The 23,990-nt window shown below is 40.8% G+C and overlaps 1 protein-coding gene and 1 pseudogene across 1 annotated transcript in view; one reads left to right on the top strand and one right to left on the bottom strand.

The window, feature by feature from the left end:
• The window catches only part of LOC139553811 (lysophospholipid acyltransferase 2-like), an 82,701-nt gene extending 68,523 nt beyond the window's left edge, over positions 1–14,178 (bottom strand). The window contains exon 1 of the mRNA XM_071366507.1: positions 13,871–14,178. Within this exon, the coding sequence (XP_071222608.1) occupies positions 13,871–13,954 (84 nt within the window). The 5' untranslated portion in view covers positions 13,955–14,178. The remainder of the gene's footprint in view (positions 1–13,870) is intronic.
• Positions 14,179–19,221: 5,043 nt separating this feature from the next.
• On the top strand, positions 19,222–23,742 carry LOC139553810 (E3 ubiquitin/ISG15 ligase TRIM25-like; annotated as a pseudogene).
• Positions 23,743–23,990: the final 248 nt, after the last annotated feature.

The raw sequence follows: 23,990 nt of genomic DNA, 5'->3' as shown, positions 1-23,990 counted from the left end.
CTGGATATCATAAGGTGAATGCACCAATTTGTAAGTCGCTCTGGATAAGAGCGTCTGCTAAATGACTTAAATGTAAATGTAATGTAAATGTTAATAAAGTAGCTTTAGAAAATACATTTTCTGCTGCTTCCCTCACTCGGTTTGAACCGGGTCCGATCAGGTCTATACAGAACGGGTCTAGATGTCCTCGGGTCCGTTGGGAATGGCTATATTATTATTTTTTATGAATATCAGGTCTGGGTGGGAAAGCCCCAGATCCTTTTCAGAACAGGTCCAACTTTTAAAACCTGTGAAGACTAGTGTGGACAGAGCAGCACCCCTATGTCAGCTGCTCCCTCAGAGAATGTAAGGTTGGGAAAATCTGCAACATCACTAGCAGTAAACCCACTCAATTAGCATCCACATCACACTAGCCTTCAGATGACGTGTATCCAATGCAACACAATTACAGAAATGGAAGTACACAAGCCAAACAAAACACACATTAGACAGTCATACTTTACAAAGAAAGAGATAATCATGGTATATCTTAATGCAGTGATTTTATTTAACCAGGAAAAGCCCACAGACATTCTCTTTGGCAAAGGAGACCTGGCCAAGAAGGCAATACATTACAAAATGTAAAACATACAATCCCAACACAGTCCACATTCACACTCCTGAAAAGTGTTTTGCACCAAAGTTGGCCACCTTCATCATAGCAAGCACAGCAGAGAAACCACTGACATCATAAACAAGGTGTAGGCCTAGACGGCTATGTGATGGGCAACCATTGAGGTTTGCTGAAGGTTATTCCACCGACAGGGAGTCTATCCCCAGTCAGCTGACAAATTAAACCCTTCAGTGTGTAAAATGAAACCTCAGGAGAAGTGGCAGTGATTGTTTAAGTGTTGTCTTGTTCATCAGTGGAGGAGAGCTCAATCCTACTGAATGGCTGTTTAACACAAAACCGCCTGTCCTTTCAGCTTATAAGTACCTGCTATGGAGCGTTGCCGGACGCCCATTTAGCATACACATCAGATGCATATCAACCCCCAAAAGTGCAGCAAACATAAGCACCAACAGCTTGATAAATAGTGCAGAAATTATAAAGGATTAAGATATACCTCAATAAAAAGAGTTTAGAATCAAGGATATGTTTTGTATAATTCTACAAAGTCCTAGAAAAAGCATAGGCTATTGCCTATTTTAGTTTCCCTTACAATAAAAACATTAGTGTAATCCATTTGATCAACTTCATTTGTAGATTTGATTAGTAATCGAGTTATATTAATTAATAAAGTCCAGTTACAGCTTCTTTCGACAAAGTAGAAACGAAAAAGATAACCAGCCAGGTGCACAGGTGAAATTATTTGCTGTATTCCTAAACAAAAGCACCAGTACATGAACAATTGTAAAGTACGAGTTGCAAAAATAAATAGTATATTTTAAATTAGGAGTTTATTATGCAAGTAGTTTTATGCAAATAACCAGCCTTCCTCTTTTTTTGCCCGAGCAGGGGGCGACCACCCGCAGGACTGGTCATGTGCTGAATGCATGGACAGCACAGATATTCTTGGAAAAAGTGACATTTGGAAATAGAGCTGCACCTCTTGAATTATGAGAGATATTTGACAAAGGGAAAATGTCCTAGAAACACCAGAACATGCTCTTTCTGATACTAGATAGAAATCAACATGTTTTACCTGCATGTGACTCTGAAGGAGGATTTGATAAAGTGATGATCCTTTTCCTGCATCTGTAAAATTACAAGATGCACCCATCTCTTCATGTACAATTTTGACAACTGATAGGCCTAATATTGTCACTCAGACTATTGTCAATGTAATCTTGTCTATAGGCTAACTCATGTGTGAAATTAGTTCCGATAGCCAGGCTGTTCAGGCTGACTGGCATTGTTTGTTTCCCGATCATGAAGTTGGATAGAGTCACAGATATGTATTGCAGTAGGCCTTTAGAATAATGCAAAACATACCATGTTTTTATTTCCCTAACAATACATTTGATTAGTAATAGAGTTACAGTAAATAAAACAGTCCTGTAACAGCTTCTTTTTACAAAGTAAAATGTTAAAGAGAATGATATCAACCCTCAAAGCGCACAGTGAAATGATTTGCTGCTGATAAATAGCGATAACAAACTCATCATTACACTATTGTTGTCTTCCTAATTTAAATCACTCTTCACCCTCTTATAATTCATTTAGGCCTAATTTAAAATTGTGAAGTAAGGTGCACAAATATCACCCATTCCATTAATTTGTCATTCATTCAGTGAGGAGAGAGAGACACATTAGTACCTGGCTGGGTACCAAAGTCATACAGCACATTGCCTTGGCGGGTTAAATTAGTAATGGGTGTGGGGGAATTATTTATTTTAAATAGGTAAAAAGGCTAAATACTTTTGTTTGTGATTTCAAAATTCTGACAAATGAGCAGTGTAAAATACAAACATTTAGGAAAAGTCAGGGAAGGAGCAGAACATAGCTTTTTTAATTTATTTACCAAATCAAACTTCAGTGGCCGTTGGCGGTTAATGGCATGTTTGAGGGGAAAGGTTCCCAGAATGCTGTGCAAGCAAGATGACTTCATTGCTACGGTTAACCCATATTGTTTATAACACTCAAAACATCAACATAGATCTCACTCAATAGCCACAGGCAGAGTGAGATAGTATAAGGTAGAGACAGAGCAAGACCTGTACTCAACACCAACAGGTAGATTTAGGCCCATGTTATTTTAACTGGGCTAAAATAGGCTACTGTAACTCAATAGATTTGAGCTCTTGGCAACATTTGCTTTCAGTTTCCACAGTGGCAACATTCATGAGTCACAGTGGTTTACAGTGGAGTCTGATAACTAGTGTTGGTCATGAGAAGATATGGCCTTTTATAGCTGGGCTGAAAGTTGCAAAAGTATGCTTGGGAGGCAAGTCATACACAGGAGGATATTTTACTGTAAACCATACAGGTCACTACAACCAATGTATGAGTGTTTCACTGGATTCCCTTTAAGTATTAGTGGCCCAATGAGCTCACTATGGATCAGTAAGCAGAACATTTGTATTTCGTAGCGTGCAGGTCGACTGGTCAGGGGTTTGATGGTTTCAACACCACACTACAGTTAACGTACATAACCAACTCACGGGTTTCATGCAGAAAATTGAAATATAAATAGAGGAATAAACATTCTAAAACTGTACAACCTTGGTTGCCCCAGTAACACACCTAATCCAGAAAATAATATAGCTTGTTGCTAGGATACCCCTTGCCACGGGAAAGGGGTGGCTGAAGTGCATAGAAATGGGACAGAACCTTTCAGCACAGAGCCAGGGGCTGTGGAGAACAAACATTAAACCATTCATATCTGAGGCCCATACAACACCCCTTTTCGAGAAGCAGGCTAGTTCCTTTGAAGCCAACAGTGTATTCAAATGAATATCTATCATTTGAACTGGTTTACAATAGTGTTTAAATAACCCTTTTGATAATTGCTTGAAAATGGTAGGCTAGAACATAAAAACGAGGTATAATATAGGCTTAATAGTATTACAGGCTATGCTAATGTTACATAAGCACTTGGGGGCTCCCGAGACGCGCAGCGGTCTAAGACACAGCATCTCAAGTGCTAGAGGCGTCACCACAGACACCCTGGTTCGAATCCAGGCTGAATCACAACCGGACGTGATTGGGAGCCCCATAGGGTGGCGCACAATTGGCCCAGCGTCGTCCGGGTTGGGTCGGTGTACGCCGTCATAGTAAATAATAATTTGTTCTTAACCGACCTGCCTAGTTAAAATTTTTAAAGCCTGTTAAGTAACTGATATTTGCTCTATGATTAGTGCTTTATGGTTTATCCAAAGATCTGCCGTCACTTCAGAGTCCCCATGTCTTCTCCTGGGCCATAACATTTAGTTCTGGCATTTTATTTCTCCATCGCCTTAAGCAACGAGAATGTTCCCCTTTACTACGGCAGTGATCATATTGAATGGAATCAATAAAAACTGAGGTAGAAGCACCTCGGATTAATTCTATAGCGCAAGCAAAAAGATCTAAAGTATTTTGATGCAAGTCGTAGGCTACTACTCAAGGTTGAGGCCATGATGCATCAAATCAAAGATTTCCTTATTAATTGGTGCATAGAGGGAAATCCAAAGCCAGGAAGAGATGGAAGACACCCTCACTGTGCCTGTCTTAAGCTTAACAATGACTAAATCTGCTAAATCTTAAACCATAGTTGTCGCCTATTTACCCCGATGGAAGTGTTGATGACAACACCAATAATATTTATACGGATTTAGCATAGTTTGCAGTTCCTTAAAATGCCAAAATTGTGGCAGGTGTCTCTCAATAAATAACACAGAAGATGATGTAATATCATTTTTTCCATATCAACTGTCTCTTGGAGAATCTGACAGTGGCTTGCTTGAGAAATGAAGGCTATTCCATGGGAGAAATTGCCAAGAAACTGAAGATCTCGTACAACGCTGTGTACTACTCCCTTCACAGAACAGCGCAAACTAGCTCTAACCAAAGTAGAAAGAGTGGGAGGCCCGGGTGCACAACTGAGCAAGAGGACAAGTACATTACAGTGTCTAGTTTGAGAAACAGACGCCTCACAAGTCCTCAACTATTACACACGTAATAATCCTGTTTACATGGACACATCTGAAATCAGGCTACTGATTGGCAATTTTCTGCATTTATCAAAAGGCCCATCAAAATAAACATTCTACCACGGTGACCATGTTATTTCTGTGAAGACTTTTTGATTGTGAGTTCGGACATATAAAGTTTGTATGTGAAAACTATAAGATGCATACTTATAGTCTTTCCGAACTCACTTCACTCGCGCATAAGAGGGAGGCTTGCGCTACCTGGTGCTGGCACATACGCAGCTCATGTAAACAGCTTAATAGGCATTTCAGCGGTGTATATGTCCTAATCATTGGAAAGATTGTTCAGAAAACTAGGTATTTTAAATCGGTGTATGCTTACTTCAATTATGACTTCCATTTTAAGATCAGCAGAGCAAGGTGTTGACATGACTAATGCCTTACTTGGCCTTCTGCCATAATCAGTTTATCAAATTATTAGTGTGCATTTCTGAACGGTAGTGTATATATATATTTTTATTTTTATTTTTTCCCCATACGTAATAAGGCCAAATCTGATCAATACAGGTTATTTAACTTAATTCCCAATTGATTGCTCTGAGAGTGATTGGCCTTTGGAGTAATGACGAGTAAAACTAGGGGGGGGTCCCGGTCCTTTTTGTAGTTTTATAAAAGTGTGCGTCAACTTACTGGGAATTCAAAAACAGTTGATAGTGTTCTGGTCAGTACTAATCCAATATGAGAACTGTAGCCAAATGAATGCAGGTCCTAGTGCAATAGTTACACCATGTTAAATTTGGGGCTATTAGTTTGCTCGTCAAGCTCCTTAGGACTCTGTAAAGCTCTTATATTATGACCAACACTAACCATATCCCTGGAGAAATCACACTGGCTCATCATCGTTCTTCAGTGCATCTGTAGCACTTCACATAAGTAAACAGCAAAAAAAAATCGATTGGAACAAATATACTCCTCTGAGGTGCACCAATTAGAGAGCAGGGAAGGGAATGAGCCTCCCTTGAGAAATCAGGGATTAGACTTTTAGTCCCGGAGCTATTACAACGGGGCTAGGGACTAGCAACCACAACAAGCATTCCTCCATTACTGAGCTATCACTAGGGGGCTAGCAACCAGCCTACCTCCATTACTGAGCCATCACTAGGGGGCTAGGGACTAGCAACCAGCCTTCCTCCATTACTGAGCCATCACTAGGGGGCTAGGGACCAGCCTACCTCCATTACTGAGCCATCACTAGGGGGCTAGGGACTAGCAACCAGCCTTCCTCCATTACTGAGCCATCACTAGGGGGCTAGGGACCAGCCTTCCTCCATTACTGAGCCATCACTACAGGGCTAGCAACCAGCCTCCCTCCATTACTGAGCCATCACTAGGGGGGCTAGGAACTTCAACCAGGCTTCCTCCATTACTGAGCCATCTCTAGGGGGCTAGGGACTAGCAACTAGCCTTACTCCATTACTGAGCCACCACTAGGGGGCTAGCAACCAGCCTTCCTCCATTACTGAGCCATCAATAGGGGTCTAGGGACCAGCCTCCCTCCATTACTAAGCCATCACTAGGGGGCTAGGGACTAGCAACCAGGCTTCCTCCATTACTGAGCTATCACTAGGGGGCTTTGGACTAGCAACTAGCCTTCTTCCATTACTGAGCCATCACTAGGGAGCTAGAAACCAGCCTACCTCCATTACTGAGCTATCACTAGGGAGCTAGAAACCAGCCTTCCTCCATTACTGAGCTATCACTAGGCGGCTAGGGACCAGCAACAAGCCTTCCTCCATTACAGAGCCATCACAAGGGGGCTAGCAACCAGCCTTCCTCCATTATAAACCACAGAGGGAGGTGACAACACAGCAGGCCCATAGAAAGCGCAGCAGCAACAAGAGAAGGCTTGTCTTACAGACATGGAGAAATAAAACCACATACTGACAACTTTTACATGCACACTAATAATTTGATAAACGGATTATGGCAGAAGGCCAAGTAAGGCATTAGTCATGTCAACACCTTGCTCTGCTGATCTTAAAATGGAAGTCATAATTGAAGTAAGCATACACCGATTAAAATACCTAGTTTTCTGAACAATCTTTCCAATGATTAGGACATGTAAACAGCTGAATAGGCATTTCAGCGGTGTATATGAGCTGCGTATGTGCCAGCACCAGGTAGCGCAAGCCTCCCTCTTATGCGCGAGTGAAGTGAGTTCGGAAAAACTATAAGTATGCATCTTATAGTTTTCACATATAAAGTTTGTATGTCCGAACTCAGAATCAAAAAGTCTTCACAGAAATAACATGGTCACCGTGGTAGAATGTTTATTTTGATTGGCAATTTTCTGCATTTATCAAAAGGCCCATCAGTAGCCTGATTTCAGATGTGTCCATGTAAACAGGATTATTACGGAAATCGTACTTCTTGCAAAGCATGAAAATGGTTTAAACAAACTATTATATTACCCTGACTATCCACAACAATCACATTATGTGCATGTAACAAACTGTATTCCAATCAAATCAGAGCAGAGTAGTTCTTCATTAGTGAATGTTTTAAACATACAACGTAAAGCATCATTGGTACATAGTATGCTTTTCTCCAGAGGAAAAGTCCCAGCACTGCAACAAGTTCAGGCTGAGCAGTGAGATATGAAGCGCTCTGAGTAAACCACTGCGTTAGAGCATTGGCGTTCTGCTGAGGCTTACAACCTCATTGTAACAGGCTGATCAGCGTCATATGAGAGTTGACAAAAGCCTTTAAGTCTGGCATTGTAGTGTGGTTAAGGGCCTCCGTGTCCACTACTTTCTCCTATCATGTTAACTTTCTCAAGGAGGGACATGGAAGGGTTAATAAATAGGAAAAATAGAATTTCGTATTTTTACTATTACCATAATTTATTATAAGAAATGCTGTTGAGTTACCAAATATAGTGTTCTTTGCTGTATGACATTGACACATTCAGTTCAGCTGTTGCTTAGAAAAGTGTCACGACACCAATGATTTTCACACGAAAAACAAAATATTACTCTGGGAGTGTTTCCTTCTCTGCCTCTCTAATTGGAACGTAGCCATGCTGATGTTTGACAACGATGAAGAGCGAGAGGCCCGACTCAGCCAAGCAGTTTACTTTAACGTCATTCTAAAGAGAGTGCATTCACGACCAATCAGACACAGCTTTCTTTTATTTTATTTTTTAAAGATTTTAAACAATTCCACACTAATGCTATTTGCACCAGTTATTACAGCAGATGAACTAATATGGAAAAAGATGAAACCACAACAATAATGACCCTATTAAGGAATGCAGGGTGTGGATTATAAACGCTATTTAAGTCACAGCAAGGGATTAGGCATGTGGTCAAATGACAGTGTTGCCAGAACATGTCATTATAGAGCAGCAATACCTGGTTGCAAATCTGGAATTCTAGTGACACTCACGGGCCACAGGCAATGGTCCCCAGGCAATGGTCAATGATATGTTACACAGGATGAACACTTGTGCAGTGACTCATACTAATGCCAATGGGCCTACGAGAAACCCCTAGGCTATTAGTTTGACTAACCATAGAACTAGGGTAATTATGTTGAACAACCTATCCTAATAAGAACTTCTCAGCATGACAAGCTAGACCAAAGACTTCCTTTAAAGCCAGACAGGTGATCACATTACCAAGAGTATGTCAACCTGCAGGCATGCTATAACAAGTCCCACCCACACAAGCTTGCCTCAGTGTGGGTGAAAGGGGTGTGGTACAGAAGTATAGAAGGGGCCAAAGCACTTCATGTGGAGAGCCAATTTCACAGTAGGCCTACACCAAGAAAGCAGGGAGGGGAGCTGGCTAGGGCCTGCTCAGATTACACTGCCCCCATTACAGAACTAAGACATTGGTAGTGAAGTTAGGGGTAGTGGGTGTGGCCAATGGCGCGGTTGTAGAGTTTGCCGTTTTAAAGTAAATTTCCTACAATGCTACACATTTTTCCATTGCTTATGCCTTGTTCTTGTGCTATCGGAGTTACTCAAACATAAAATCAATGGGGGCCCACACGCAATGACAATTTGGAATTTTCGATTCTCCCTGACTATCACCTTTTTATTTAGGTGATTGTCAATTATCAAAGATCAAAGATGATATTTTTTAAATATATATAGCACCATTATCTTTTGTATACACTGAAAACGTTTTACCATCCAGAAAATGAACACTTATTCATCACGATAAGTAGCCTATACTAGAGAAATGTTACATTTGAAATGAAAATAAGTTTGCTAATATGAGTAATTGTTAAAGTTCAGTTGGCAAAGCAAAAGGCACTCGTAACCTTCAAACAACCGACCCCTTCATGTTTTCATGCACACATAAAAAGAGTAAAGCGCATCTAACCTAAGTCTAATTTCCTGTACTTCCTGTATAGGGCGTTCTGAAACACGCCATCAATGAATGGCAGAAACTCATGCAAGTGAAGTAGAACCCATAGGACTGATAGTGCCTCCAGAAAGTACTCACACCCCTTGACTTATTCCACATTGTTGTGTTACAGCCTGAATTCTAAATGGATTAGCCTAGATAGATTTCCCCCACCCATCACAATACATAATGAGAAAGTGGAATGTTTCTCTCCAGAAATGTCACATTTATTTTAAATTAAAATACATAAATATCTAATTTACATAAGTACTCATACCCCTCGCCATGACACTCCAAATGGAGCTCAGGTACATTCAATGTCCTTGAGATGACACTACAACTTGATTGGAGTACACCTGTGGCCAATTCAATTGTTTGGACATGATTTAGAAAAACACACCAGTCTATATAAAAAAGTTCCCACAGTTGATAGTCCATGTCAGAAACTATACTACACTCAGGACTCCAGAGTGGCGCAGTGGTCTAAGGCACTGCATCGCAGGCATCACCGGACGTGCTACCTGTCCCAGACTTGCTGTTTTCAACACTCTAGAGACAGCAGGAGTGGTAGAGGTGCTGACCTGTTGCACCCTCAACTACTGTGATTATTATTTGACCATGCTGGTCATTTATGAACATTTTAACATCTTGGCCATGTTCTGATATAATCTCCACCCGGCACAGCCAGAAGAGGACTGGCCACCCCTCATAGCCTGGTTCCTCCCTAGGTTTTGGCCTTTCTAGGGAGTTTTTCCTAGCCACCGTGCTTCTACACCTGCATTGCTTGCTGTTTGGGGTTTTAGGCTGGGTTTCTGTACAGCACTTTGAGATATCAGCTGATCTAAGAAGGCCTATATAAATCAACTTGATTTGATCACTACAGACCCTGATTTGATCCTGGGCTGTATCACAACCGGCCGTGATCATGAGTCCCATAGGGCAGCGCACAATTGGCCCAGCGTCGTCCGGGTTAGGGGAGGGTTTGGCCGGGGTAGGCAGTCAATGGAAATAAGAATTTATTCTTAACTGACTTGCCTAGTTAAATAAAAAAATACCATTAAGTCCAAGGAACTGTCCATAGATCTCCAAGACAGAACTGTAATGAATTTAAAACAATTTCATGATTGTTTAAAGTTTCCAAGAGCAGTGGTCTCCATCATTGGGAAATATGGAACTACCCAGACTGCCTAGAGCTGGCCATCCAACCAAACTGAGCAACCAGGCAAGCAGGACCTTGGTCAGGGAGGTGACCAAGAACCCAATGCCCACTATGAAAGAATGAGAGTTCATTGGCTGAGCTGGGAGAACCTGCCAGAAGGACAGTCTACAGCACTTCACCAATCTGGGCTTTATGGGAGAGTGGCCACTCCTGAGATGAAGAAAAAAGAAAAAAAAAAGCACATGACAGCACGCCTGGAGTTTGCAAAATGCACGTGAAAGACTCAGAGCACAAGGCAAAAGATTCTGTGGTCTGATGAGATAAACATTTTACTCTTTGGCCTGAATGCAAAGCGCTCTGTCGTGAGAAAGCCAGGCACAGCTCATCACCCGTCTAACACCATCCCTACCGTGAAGCATCATGCTATGGGGATGCTTTTCAGCAGCAGAGACTAGTCACACACACCAGTGGTGGGTTTGTCGTCAAAAGATGGATACATGTGCAGAAAATAACCTCATACCTACTGTAAAATATGGTGGGTGATATTTTATATTATGGGGTTGTTTTGCTTCCACTGGTCCTAGTGTTGTTAAGGACAACAGAGTCATGAACTCTACCAAGTACCATGACATTTTAGCCAAAAACCTGTGTGCCTCTGCCAGGAGGCTGAAACTTGGCCACAAGTGGATTTTCCAGCAAAACAATGACCCCAAGCACACATCAAATCCACAAAGAAATGGTTAAATGACCACAATATCAACATTTTGCAATGGACATCTCAGTCTCTGGACTTGAACCCCATTGAAAACATGTGGTTTGAATTGAAGAGGGCAGTCCATAAGCACAGACCGAAGTATATGAAGGATCTGGAAAGATTCTGTATGGAGGAATGGTCTAAGAAAATGTCTTCCTCTGAGTAATTGTATCAGTATAAAATGTTTTGCTCATCTTTATTAAAAGGGACAATTTTGGAGGTGACTGCATTTAATTTAGAGCTACTTGAGCCATAGACCGCTGAGGTAATATAGACCACCAGCCATTGGTTATGTAAAGAGTGAACAAGATGTATGTCCGGAAAAGTGCAGTATTATAAGGAGACGTATTTTTTATTTTATCTTTATTTAACTAGGCAAGTCAGTGAAGAACAAATTCTTATTTTCAATGACGGCCTAGGAACAGGGCCTTGTTCAGGGGCAGAATGACAGATTTGTACCTTGTCAGGTCAGGGATTCGAACTTGCAACCTTTCGGTTACTAGCCCAACGCTCTAACCACTAGGCTACCCTGCTGTATACTTGGAATACAGTGGAGGAATGGCGGGAAAAAGACAGAGGCCGAGGAGTTCGAAGAGAGAGGGGGAGTAAGAGGGTGAACTTGAAATGGGTAAAAATGGGGGAGACAGGAGATCGTTTGTTAAAGAAGAATGGTAGAAAGTGTAAGCAGAGTGAGCTGTATGCCTGATCAAAGACAGGTGAATTGTGTGTAGATTGATAAGGGGGGGAACAAATCAATTTTAGAATAAGGATACAAAATGTGGAAAAAGTCAGGGGGTATGAATACTTTCCGAATGCACTGTATATAAGTTATCCTGTATGAGCTTTTGTGCCAAATACATTACGTTGTTACAGGTGTCAAGCATATGGGCATTAGGCAGCAGTGTGTATGAGGTAGGTTCCTAGGTGTGAGAAGTGTGCAGAAGGGCATGAGACAAAGGAATGTGTAGCATTGGGAAAAGTAATGGTATGTGTTAATTGTAGGGGTGCCGATGGGACTAGGGTTCAGAAATGTCCGGTGTGAGAAAAGCAGGTTGAGGTTTCCAGGGTTAGAGTAGTGCAGAAGTTGTCAGCGTTTATAGTAATGGTTATCAACTGTACTGCAGGGATGGAACCTAAATTCCAGAAAATATAGGTTGCAGGGTGTGTTGAGTGGTGGTGTCCCATCCTTTCGGGTGGTTGGCCTGAGGTAGAGTGGAGTAGGGTGGTGGGTTTTTAGTGAGTGTAGGGTTAGATGTAAGGGTATTTGTTTTGTTTTTTTAAGTATAAGGGAGTTATACTCCAGTCTAGTAGGTGGCGGTAAAACATTTATTTATTTTAAATGTAACCCTTAACTAGGCAAGTCAGTTAAGAACAAATTATTATTTACAATGACGGACTACTTATTGGATACCAACCACCGTTAAACCTCATCGAAGTAGTAACATATTCATGATTCACCCATTCCTCTCTTATTTAAGATAGGCATGTTTGTGCAATGGTAGGCTATCTAGGCCTACACCAGGCTGTTTTAGCCATCTACGTTTGCTCCGACTCTTATAACATTTAGAAAGCTAGCTAGCGATTAGCATTAGCGGCTAACAATATGCATTTTAGCCCCAACTTGTTAAGAAAAGCCAAACTAGCAGACAGCAAGATACACAAACTAATAGTAATTATTGAACGCTTGTGGAAAGCAGCATCGTTGTCACCAACACAGTACTGCATCTGTCTGACCGTGGAGACTGCAGAGTGAACGGTAAGGAAGTGTTCGTGACTCCGTGGTCGAGCAACTGCTCGCTCCTTGAGGGACAGGGCAGGGTTTGGTGTGAGTATAGGCATGCAGCAGTTGGGAGAAATACGACTCAAGTAGCAAACGAGTTAACTATAAAAACGGACATTACACGCGCAGTAGTTGCGTATCCCATTTAAGAAACCAAACATATAAATACCATTATAGAAGGTAAAGTAAAAATCCAATCCTATCCATGCATCAATACTGGTATATAGTAAAATACGATATACCGCCCAGCCCTACTCTGTTGTAGGGGACAATTCAGTGATAACCTCGAGACCCGTTGCTGAGTGTTCATATTGTGGTTACTGTCCCCATCACATATTTGGAGGGACCAACTGTTTTTTCATATGCTGCTGTACACAACCCCTGGGGATCTCTGGAAGATACAATTTGATATGATTGCAGAGGGCTCACGGTGACACAGCAGAGGATTAACAAAGACCGCTGTGTGTGTGATAAACGGAAATGTGATTAGAATGCAAGCATTAGTAGGCTAACGTCAAAACGACCCCTCACGATATGCAATAGTTATCAATGGACCACACCTTGTTACACAACTGGTGGGCTACGTCACACACAGCAGGACACTGATTGTGGTAGGCTAGTCTAATCGCATTAAATAATAAGCGATTAGCTAGGAGAGACACTGGTATCAATTTAATTGATTAAAGGGATGACGAATTACTCGCTTGAGAAGATGTCAATGTAGACCGCTTTGTCTGTGTGGGAAAAAAAACGATTGGTGGTAGTATAGGCCTATAAGTTTAGCAACAGTGGCGCAGCCTAAGTGGAAATAGTGTTGAATGAATGGAACTTTCAATAAGCAAGTGTTAGGCCTAATACATTCTACAGTTGACAATCCAAACAATTCAGTAATGCACGAGAAACTGAAGTTAACAAATTCTACAACCGTTTCGAAAATGTAAAAATATTAGTATCTAGTAGGCCTAAAACATTTTTTACAATAATGCAACAATCTAGCGAATGACGTCTCTGACTTTCTGATTAAGACGGCATTCAATCAGGTTATTTTAGCCTGCACGCTACAATCTCTGCATCACTAATGAAACCAGTTAACCTACCGTAGTAAACCAAAGCCAAGGAGAAAATCAATTCAAAAATAAAATGTTTACCTGGTCTAGAGGAAGATTGATAATCTCGCTTATCGGCTGCAGTAAATTGGAGCCAGTACAGGACGATGTGGTTTCCGTAGCCATTATTGAGGCCGTGAATCCTTGCTCCCCTTCGCCGTCGCAGATACACTCTCCTCCGTTGAAAAACTGCTGTTGCCGCTGCGACGGGTTACCAGGCTAGATGGTTGTCATCCGTGTTACAGCGCCACCAAAATCTACAGCACATATCAAACAGCACCAACGACAACAAAGACAGTGTGGGCGGAGGGATATATTCCGAGCCCCCCCTCCATGATATTTCTCAGCCTATCGTATGGAGAAAGTGATTTCAATTGACCAATCAGATGTATGTGGATGACACAGAAAATATTATGTACATTTTCCCAAACGAATCAAATTTGAAGTCGACTCTGTCTCACGTGGACTCCTCCCATGTACATATGTGGCATTCCACTTGGAGAAGAAAAATGTCGCATTCAAAACAACTCGGAACTCGGAAATCTCCGAATTTAGTGCGTTCAAGACAACTGGGAACTTGGGGGGAAAAATCATTTTGAACAGTCATCCAACCTGAAGGTCGCTGACCTGAAGATCACTGTCATGATTTGACCTCGTTCTTTTCGGAGTTCACGGTTGTCTTGAAAGCACAAATCACAAATCAACTAGGAACTCGGAAACAGGAACTCGGAAATCTCAGAATTCCCACTTCAATGTGTTCAAAACAACTGGGAACTCGGGAAAAATTTGCTCAGATTGGGAAATGTTTATTTGAATAGTCATCCAACTCAGAATTCCAACTCGGGAACTCTGGCCTTTTTCTAGAGCTCCAACTTTCCGACCTGAAGATCACTAAGGTCATGATTTGACCTTGTCATGATATGACCTCCCTGTTGTTTTGAACACGGCATGTTTTGAATGTGTTGCCAACCCGGGGCACCAGGCCATGCAAAATGTTGCTTAACGTTCACCCTTACGTCAGAACATGGGCTTATGTCATGTTCAAAACAACTGGGAACTGGCAAATCTCTGACTTCCAAGCATTCAAGACAACTGGGAACTCGAAAAATACTAACTCTGACAGGAAAAATTGTTTTGAACGGTCAACCAACTTGGAATTCCAAGTCAGTAACTCTGGCATCTTTCTAGAGTTCTGACTTTCCAACCTAAAGATCACTGACGTCATAATTTGACCTAGTTTTTTACCGAGGTCCCTTGCCGCGTTCTAAACAACTGGGAACTCGAAAAAAGGTCAAATCATGACATTAGTGATCTTCAGGTCGGAAAGTCGGGGCTCTAGAAAAAAAACAGCGTTTACGACTTGGAATTTCGAGTTGAATGAACGTTCAAAACTATTTTTCCCACTCTGAGTTAGTTTTTTACAGAGTTCCCAGTTATCTTGAACGCTCGGAAATCAGAGATTTACAAGTTCCCAATTGATTTGAATGCGACATAAGCCCATGTTCTGACATAAGGATGAACGTTCAGCAACGTTTTGCATGGCATGGGGCCCAGGGTGGGTGGAGATTTTACTTAAAGCTACAATATTTAACTTTTTGGGCAACCCGATCAAATTCATAAACAAATGTGTGTTATAGATCTGTCATTCTCACTGAAAGCAAGTCTAAAAAGCGGTAGATCTGTTCTCTATAAGCTATTTCTATGCTTCCCGTTCTTAAGTTTTGTTTTTGCATCTTTCACTTTGATTTTGTACAAATACACAATTTTTGGCTATGGAAAATATATTTCACAGCAGTTTAGATGGTACAAGGATTCTCTACACAATGACTTAATTTTACATAAACTGAATTTGGGGCGAACTTTGAGAATTTTAGCAACCAGGAAATGCACACTAGGAAATGTCTCAAATGTGCAAACTCCACCCACCCGGGGCACCGGGCAGTGGTGGAAAAAGTACTCAATTCTCATACTTGAGTAAAAATAAAGATAACTTAATAGAAAATGACTCCAGTAAAATACTACTTGATTAAAAGTCTAAAAGTATTTGGTTTTAAATATACTTAAGTATCAAAAGTAAATGTAGTTGCTAAAATATACTTAAGTATCAAAAGTAAAAGTGCAAAGAATTTTAAATTCCATATATTAAGCAAACCAGACGACACAATTTTATTTTTATTTTATTTACGGACAGCCAGGCTCACACTCCAACATTCAGACATAATTTAAAAACAAAGCATTTGTGTTTAGTGATTCCGCCAGATGAGAGACAGTAGGGATGACCAGGGATGTTCTCTTGATAAATCTGCGAATTGGACCATTTTCTGTCCTGCTAAGCAGTCAAAATGTAATGAGTTCTTTTGGGTGTCAGGGAAAATGTATGGAGTAAAATGTACATACCTTTCATTGGGAATGTAGTGAAGTAAAAGTAAAAGTTGTCAAAAGTATAAATAGTAAAGTAAAGTACAGATACCCCCAAAAACTACTTAAGTAGTACTTCAAAGTATTTTTACTTAAGTACTTTACAACACTTGCACCGGGTCATGCAAAACGATCTGGCACAGTGTTACAAAAACTATTACAATGTTACAGTGTGCATTATATTTTACAATGTATACAGTGTTACAGTATGAGGGAAATATTGTTACAGTGTATCAGAAGTTGAAGCATTTGTAGTCCCATTGGGTTTGGTTGAACGAATTTGGATTACCATATGAAACTATTACCTGCCAAAACTGATTAAGAAAATGCTTTCATTTATCTCTTCGCAATCTGTTTTGGCTTTGGCATGCTTGCTGCGAGGTAAAGCATACATTTGTATTTCTGTGAGGTAAGGATATAATGAAACTAAATTGACCATTCACATTCATTGGCTAGGTCTCTGCCTATGTTCAGTGCAGTGTATTTGAGTGTCAGCTACAGACTAAGTGTGTGATTTGCATATAGTGGCCTAAAACACAGTGAAAAGAAGGAAGCTTGTACATAATAAAATATATTCCAAAACATGCATCCTGTTTGCAATAAGACACTAAAGAAAAACTGCAAAATATGTGGGAAAGGAATTAACTTTATGCCCTGAATACAAAGTGTTATGTTTGGGGCAAATCAAGCACAACACATCATTGAGTACCACATATTTTCAAGCATGGTGGTGGCTGCATCTAATGGGTATGCTTGTCATTGGAAAGGGAGTTTTTAGGATATAAATAAACGGAATAGAGTTAAGCACAGGCAAAGTCCTAGAGGAAAACCTGTTTCAGTCTGCTTTCCAACAGACACTGGGAGACCAATTTACCTTTCAGCAGGACAATAACCTAAAACACAAGGCCAAATATACACTAGAGTTTCTTACCAAGATGACATTGAATGTTCCTGAGTGGCCTAGTTACAGTTTTGACTTAAATTGTCTTGAAAATCTATGGCAAGACTTGAAAATGGCTGTCTAGCAATGATCAACAACCAGCTTGACAGAGCTTGAAGAATTAAAAAATAATATATTATACATAAAATAATATATATTGTACAATCCAGGTGTGCAAAGCTCTTAGAGACATACCCCAAAATACTCACAGCTGTAATTGCTGTGAATACTTTCAGTACCAGTTAAAAGTTTGGACACACCTACTCATTCAAGGATTTTTCTTTATTTTTAGTATTTTCTACATTGTAGAATAATAGTGAAGACATCAAAACTATGAAATAACATACATGCAATCATGTAGTAACCAAAAAAGTGTTAAACAAGTCTAAATATATTTTATATTTGAGATTCTTCAAAGTAGCCACCGCTTGCCTTGATGACAGCTCTGCACACTCTTTGCGTTCTCTCCAGCAGCTTCACTTGGAATGCTTTTCCAATAGTCTTGAAGGAGTTCCCACATATGCTGAGCACTTGTTGGCTGCTTTTCCTTGACTCTGCAGTCTAACTCATCCCAAACCATCTCAATTGGGTTGAGGTCGGGTGATTGTGGAGGCCAGGTCATCTGATGCAGCATTCCATCGCTCTCCTTGGTCAAATAGCCCTTACACAGCCTGGAGGTATGTTTTGGGTCGTTATCCTGTTGAAGAACAAATGTTAGTCCCACTAAGCGCAAACCAGATGGGATGGCTTATTGCTGCAGAATGCTGTGGTAGCCATGCTGGTTAAGTGTGCCTTGAATTCTAAAAAAAATCACAGACAGTGTCACCAGCAAATCACCACCACACCTCCTCCTCCATGCTTCACGGTGGGAACCACACATACGGAGATCATCCGTTTTCCTACTCTGTGTCTCACAAAGACAGAGCGGTTGGAACCAAAAATCTCAAATTTGGAGTCATCAGAACAAAGGACAGATTTACACCAGTCTAATGTCCATTGCTCGTGTTTCTTGGCCCAAGCAAGTCTCTTCTTATTATTGGTGTCCTTTTGTTGTGGTTTCTTCGCAGCAATTCGACCATGAAGGCCTGATTCAGGCAGTCTCCTCTGAACAGTTGATGTTGAGATGTGTCTGTTACTTGAACTCTGTGAGGCATTTATTTGGGCTGTAATCCGAGGCTGCTAACTCTGAATGTATCCTCTGCAGCAGAGGTAACTCTGGGTCTTCCTTTCCTGTGGTGGTCCTCATGAGAGTCAGTTTCATCATAGCGCTTTATGGTTTTTGCGACGGCACTTGAAGAAACTTTCAAAGTTCTTGACATTTTCCGTATCGACTGAACTTCATGTCTTAAAGAACGATGGACTGTCGTTTCTCATTGTTTATTTGAGCTGTTCTTGCCATAATATGGACTTGGTCTTTTACCAAATAGGGCTATCTTCTGTATACCACCCCTACCTTGTCACAACACAAATGATTGGCTCAAACGCATTCAAAAGGAAAGAAATTCCACAAATTAACTTTTAACAAGGCACACCTGTTAATTGACATGCATTCCAGGTGACTACCTCATGAAGCTGATTGGGAGATTGCCAAGAGTGTGCAAAGCTGTCATCAAGGCAAAGGGTGGCAACTTTAAAGAATCTCAAATGTAAAATATTTTTTGATTTGTTTAACACTTTTTTTGTTTACTTCATGATTCCATATGTGTTATTTCATAGTTCTGATGTCTTCACTATTATTCTACAATGTAGAAATGGGTAAAAATAAAGGTGTGTCCAGACTTTTGACTGGTACTGTATGTATAATATATATATATATATATATATATATACATATACAGTATATTGTCCCTTGACTGTGGATTTCTGACATGCATGACTGAAGTTGCATGCTGACTTTTTCCTAAATATCTTAACACATTTCAACTGAAATCTGTTTTGTTGAGAGATCGTCAGGTAGTATACAGGGATTTTCATTAAACATGTGCAGTTCCTTAACAATAATGCATATATTACTGTAGGTGGATGGAAATTATCCAACCATTATGTAGAAGTGTGGAAATTATGTTGAATATAATAATAAACGACATTTATCAATCTGACTCCAATATCTGCGTCTATAGGATCTAGTCAAGGTAGCGAGCCTTGCGTCACCACTTAGTAGGCTATGACTTTAATGAACATTGCACCGTTATGCAATTATTTAGATGCCAGATAATTGGGGCAGATAGCCTAGTGGTTAGAACGTTGGGCAAGTAACCGAAAGGTTGCTAAATGGAATCCCCGAGCTGACAAGGTAAAAATCTGTCGTTCTGTCCCTGACAAGGCAGTTAACCACTAGACCGTCATTGTAAATAAGAATGTATTCTTAACTGACTTGCCTAGGTAAATAAATTAGATAATCCTGGCCACCAACGTTTGGAAGAGCTACCATAAAAACGAAATGCGATTTCTCAATTCAACTAATAGTATTACATGATACATTACATACTACTCAGAGAAAGACAACATGTCTTCAATTCAGAATAATATATAAGATAAAAAACAGTGAGATTTTGCAAACAAATTCTCAAAGAATGAACAAAAATGTATCGTCCTTTTAACCAAATTCAAGCAGAAACTCACGCCCAACCCGAATTAACATTTCTTTGCACTTTGCTAGTTAATAAAAGACAGGAAAACACACCCAGATTCTAATCAACTAAATGTAAATGATAGAAGCGCACCCTGTGTCGCTCCTCTTTGAACAATCTGCAGTCTGACGAACAAAATAAAAGTTCCCCTGTAACTAAATCCATAGCACTTACAGTACAATTAAAACGTTTAAAATGCGTAGCTCTTTATGAACTCATGAAACAATCCAAACATGACAATTTAATTCACACAGTAACAGATTTCACGATTTCCACTATATCTTGGGAGCTAAACAAATTCACAAAAAACTTCTCATATCTCCAAAGGGCCAGTTTGACGAGAATGTTCACTCTGACAGTGACGGGCGACTTGTGCCCTCTGCTGGCCAGAACTGGTAGCTAAATTTGAGTTCACAAACAGAATCAGGAAGCCACCGTTGACAGAACACAAGCCACTCCTACTCCTTTGAAGAAACATTTGAAGGAAAACGAAACTTAAAGCTATCTGGTACTCTTGCTGTTTGTTGGTGTGTGTTTGAAAATGACAGAGGCTATGGACTCGATCAGTTGTTCTATCTGTCTGGATCTACTGAAGAATCCAGCGACTATTGCTTGTGGACACAGCTACTGTATGGGTTGTATTAACGGCTGCTTCGATCAGGATGATTCGAAGGTGGTCTACAGCTGCCCCCAGTGTAAGGAAAGCTTAATCTCCAGGCCCGTTCTGTGGAAAAACACTCTTCTGGCTGAATTGGTGGAGAAACTAAAGAAGACAGAATAACCCCAAGCTTCTCCTCCTGCTCACTATTATGTTGGACCTGGAGATGTGGAGTGTGATTTCTGCACTAGGAGAGTGTGTCTGGCCTCTTACTGTGAGACTCACCTCCAGCCTCACTATGAAGTAGCTCCCTTAAAGAAACACAAGCTGGTCAAAGCCTCCACACAACTACAGGAGAGGATCTGTTCTCATCACGACAAAATACTGGAGGTTTACTGCCGTACAGATCAGCAGTGTATTTGTTGTTTTTGTATGATGGATAAACATAAAGGCCATGATACAGTGTCAGCTGCAGCAGAGGACTGAGAAACAGGTAAGAATGGAGATATTCTGTTAGATATTACATATTTGTATTTAAACATAGTCTAATAATAGTTAATCTTGTTACCCTTGCCTCCTAATAACTATAAGGAAATGTTTTGTCTACTACTGTGACACAACTGAAATGTCAAAGTACATACAGTAGATAAACATTCAATCACTGTTGCTAGGACTAAATTTATCTTTGAGGAATACATTGCATCTCATTAAGTCCATGCAGGGCATAACATGTTTCAAACATGACATGCTTGAATACAAATAGTTGGAAAATTTAATTTTCAAGTTTTTTGTAGAAATACAGAGTAGAATGTAATAAATAGCTAAATGAATTTCATAGGATTTATTTTTCTGCAGAAACAGTTCGGGGAGAACATCAGGAATCCCAGAAGAAAATCCAGGATAGAGAGAAGGAGATACAGGAGCTGAGACAGGTTGTGGACTCTCTGAAGGTGAGTGTTGGAAGGTGTGTTGGGGTCATCTATATTTACATTATATATACATACATACAGTACATGCATGCATACATACATTTCCAGTCTGTCTGGGGTCCTGGTGAGAGCTAAGTGAATGGGCTGGTTGACATGGACCCCTCTACTCTCTTTTTGTGTGTCCAAACAGCGCTCTGCACTGGCAGCAGTGGAGGACAGTGAGAGGAGCTTTACTGAGCTGATCCGCTCCATTGAGAGAAGACGCTCTGAGGTAAAGGAGTTGATCAGAGCCCAGGAGAAGGCTGAAGTGAGTCGGGCTGAAGGACACCTGGAGCAGGAGGTCGCTGAGCTGAGGAGGAGCGATGCTGAGCTGAGGAGGAGCGATGCTGAGCTGAGGAGGAGCGATGCTGAGCTGCTGAGGAGGAGAAATGCTGAGCTGCTGAGGAGGAGAGATGCTGAGCTGCTGAGGAGGAGAGATGCTGAGCTGCTGAGGAGGAGAGATGCTGAGCTGCTGAGGAGGAGAGATGCTGAGCTGCTGAGGAGGAGAGATGCTGAGCTGCTGAGGAGGAGAGATGCTGAGCTGAAGTAGCTCTCACACACAGAGGATCACATCCATTTCCTCTAGGTGACGTCACTAACTTAGATATACCTCACAAAATCATTTCCAAATGTCTATTTAGATTAATTTACCAATTAAATGTACTTGAATTAAATTAAGATCTAACTTTCTCAATACTTTTCCTTCTCTCTGTAGAGTTTCCAGTCTCTCTGTGTCTCTCCTGGATCTCAGGCCGTATCTCCTTTAAGCATTTGAAGACATCAGTCTCTGAACTGAAAGATCCACAACAAGACAACAAGGAGGAAATGGACAAGATATCTGGGGACGGTTGGTAATATGCATTTCAAGATTTTGCATAGAATAATACCTCAAACTAACTGCATTACATACTACTAGACATAAAAGAACTGCATGACATGTATTTGTGATAGGACCAAATGAATGTATAGATATGGGTAAAGTTTATCTAATGGAATGGCTGGTCATTTCATCAACCAATCCCCATATCTTCTAATAGCCCATCTCCCCTCTAGTTACCTGTATAACGTTTGATAGTGGACATGAATAACGTGGACCTGTGATAGAGCATTTACTAGCCTATCTGTCTCCATGGTGATTCAAGTTCAGATTGACCACCCTGCTGAGCCCAAGACTAGAATGTGAGTAAACACGGACTTGCGTGAGCACACACACACACACACACACACACACACACACACACACACACAGACTTTTAATCAAGTGATTTTAATCACTTTATTTTTCATCTTCTCAGACTCCTGCCAGCTGACGTTGGATCCCAATACAGCACAACAGTACCTGTGTCTGTCTGAGGAAAATAGAAAGGTGACCATTAGTTCTAAGGTCCAGTTATATCCTGATCATTCAGACAGATTTACCTTCTTCAAGCAGGTGCTGTGTAGAGAGGCTCTGTCTGGAGCCTGCTACTGGGAGGTAGAGTGGAGCGGGAATTGGGTTCGTATAGCTGTCTCATATAAAGGAATCAGCAGGAAAGGAGATGGTAATGAGTGTTTGTTTGGGGGTAGTGATCAGTCTTGGAGGTTTGACTGCACTCCATCCAGCTGCTGTTTCATCCACAATGATCACAGTACTGATATCCCTGTCCCATGCTCTTCCAGAGTAGGAGTGCACCTAGACCACAATGCAGGAACTCTGTCCTTCTACAGCGCCTATGACAAAATGACCCTCCACAGAGTCCAGGCCACATTCACTCAGCCATTCTATCTTGGGTTCATTTGCTGGATCATCTGAAGATACTGACACCTATTCAGTGACAAAGCTATTAGTCTGCTGGCCTTGTTGATACATGTACAGTAGGACAAAGATTGACTGACTGTGGCCGAAGTTTGATGTAAGATTGCAGATATCATTGAGTACAGAGAGCATAGTTGCTTAATTTGCATGTACAGAGGGGTGAACAAAACCAAGTGTATATGAACGCATAATGAGACATTCATGCACTGGAAGGAGTTCTTGACAGGTGAAAGAGTCCAATCATCATTGAGTTCAGTTTATTCAGTGTCTGGTGGCACAACACTGCTGAACTATTTCAGGGGAAGAAACATGTGTACTTGATCGGGATGAGGTCATTTGACTTGGTTGCTACGCAATAAATGAGAAGTTAATTGGCTAATTTCATGAAGTGGAGCTTTGGTTCATGTTCACTGTACATCTGTTAGTTATTATTATTAGCAAAAATGTGTAGCTACACTGTACTTGCCTATGTAACTGCTGTACCATGTTAATACATTGGTAATAGGGACACATTGTAAAGTGAGACCGTTGTTTTTGTTCTAGTCCAATAAAACTGAGCCGATGATTTGTTGTGTTTTCTGTGTTACTATCCTCAGTGCAGCCTCTTGTTTGGAGTGGTTCAAGACCGCACAGATAACAAACAACAGAGGAGAGAAACATAACATAAAAATGTCAAAGATAAAGGCAAATGTATGCAAAAAGTAAAGAATTGAATAAAGTAGCCAATTAGTGAAGCTGTGAAGAGTTGAGTTCTAGTACAACGCTTGAAGTACAACACTTAAAGCTGCTTCTTCATCACTCCTTTCCATCAGT

The sequence above is a fragment of the Salvelinus alpinus genome, chromosome 25 (assembly GCF_045679555.1).
Source record: "Salvelinus alpinus chromosome 25, SLU_Salpinus.1, whole genome shotgun sequence".
NCBI classification, from domain to species: domain Eukaryota; kingdom Metazoa; phylum Chordata; class Actinopteri; order Salmoniformes; family Salmonidae; genus Salvelinus; species Salvelinus alpinus.
The sequence above is the reverse complement of the archived record's forward strand: the minus strand, read 5'-3'. Positions and strand labels throughout refer to the sequence as shown.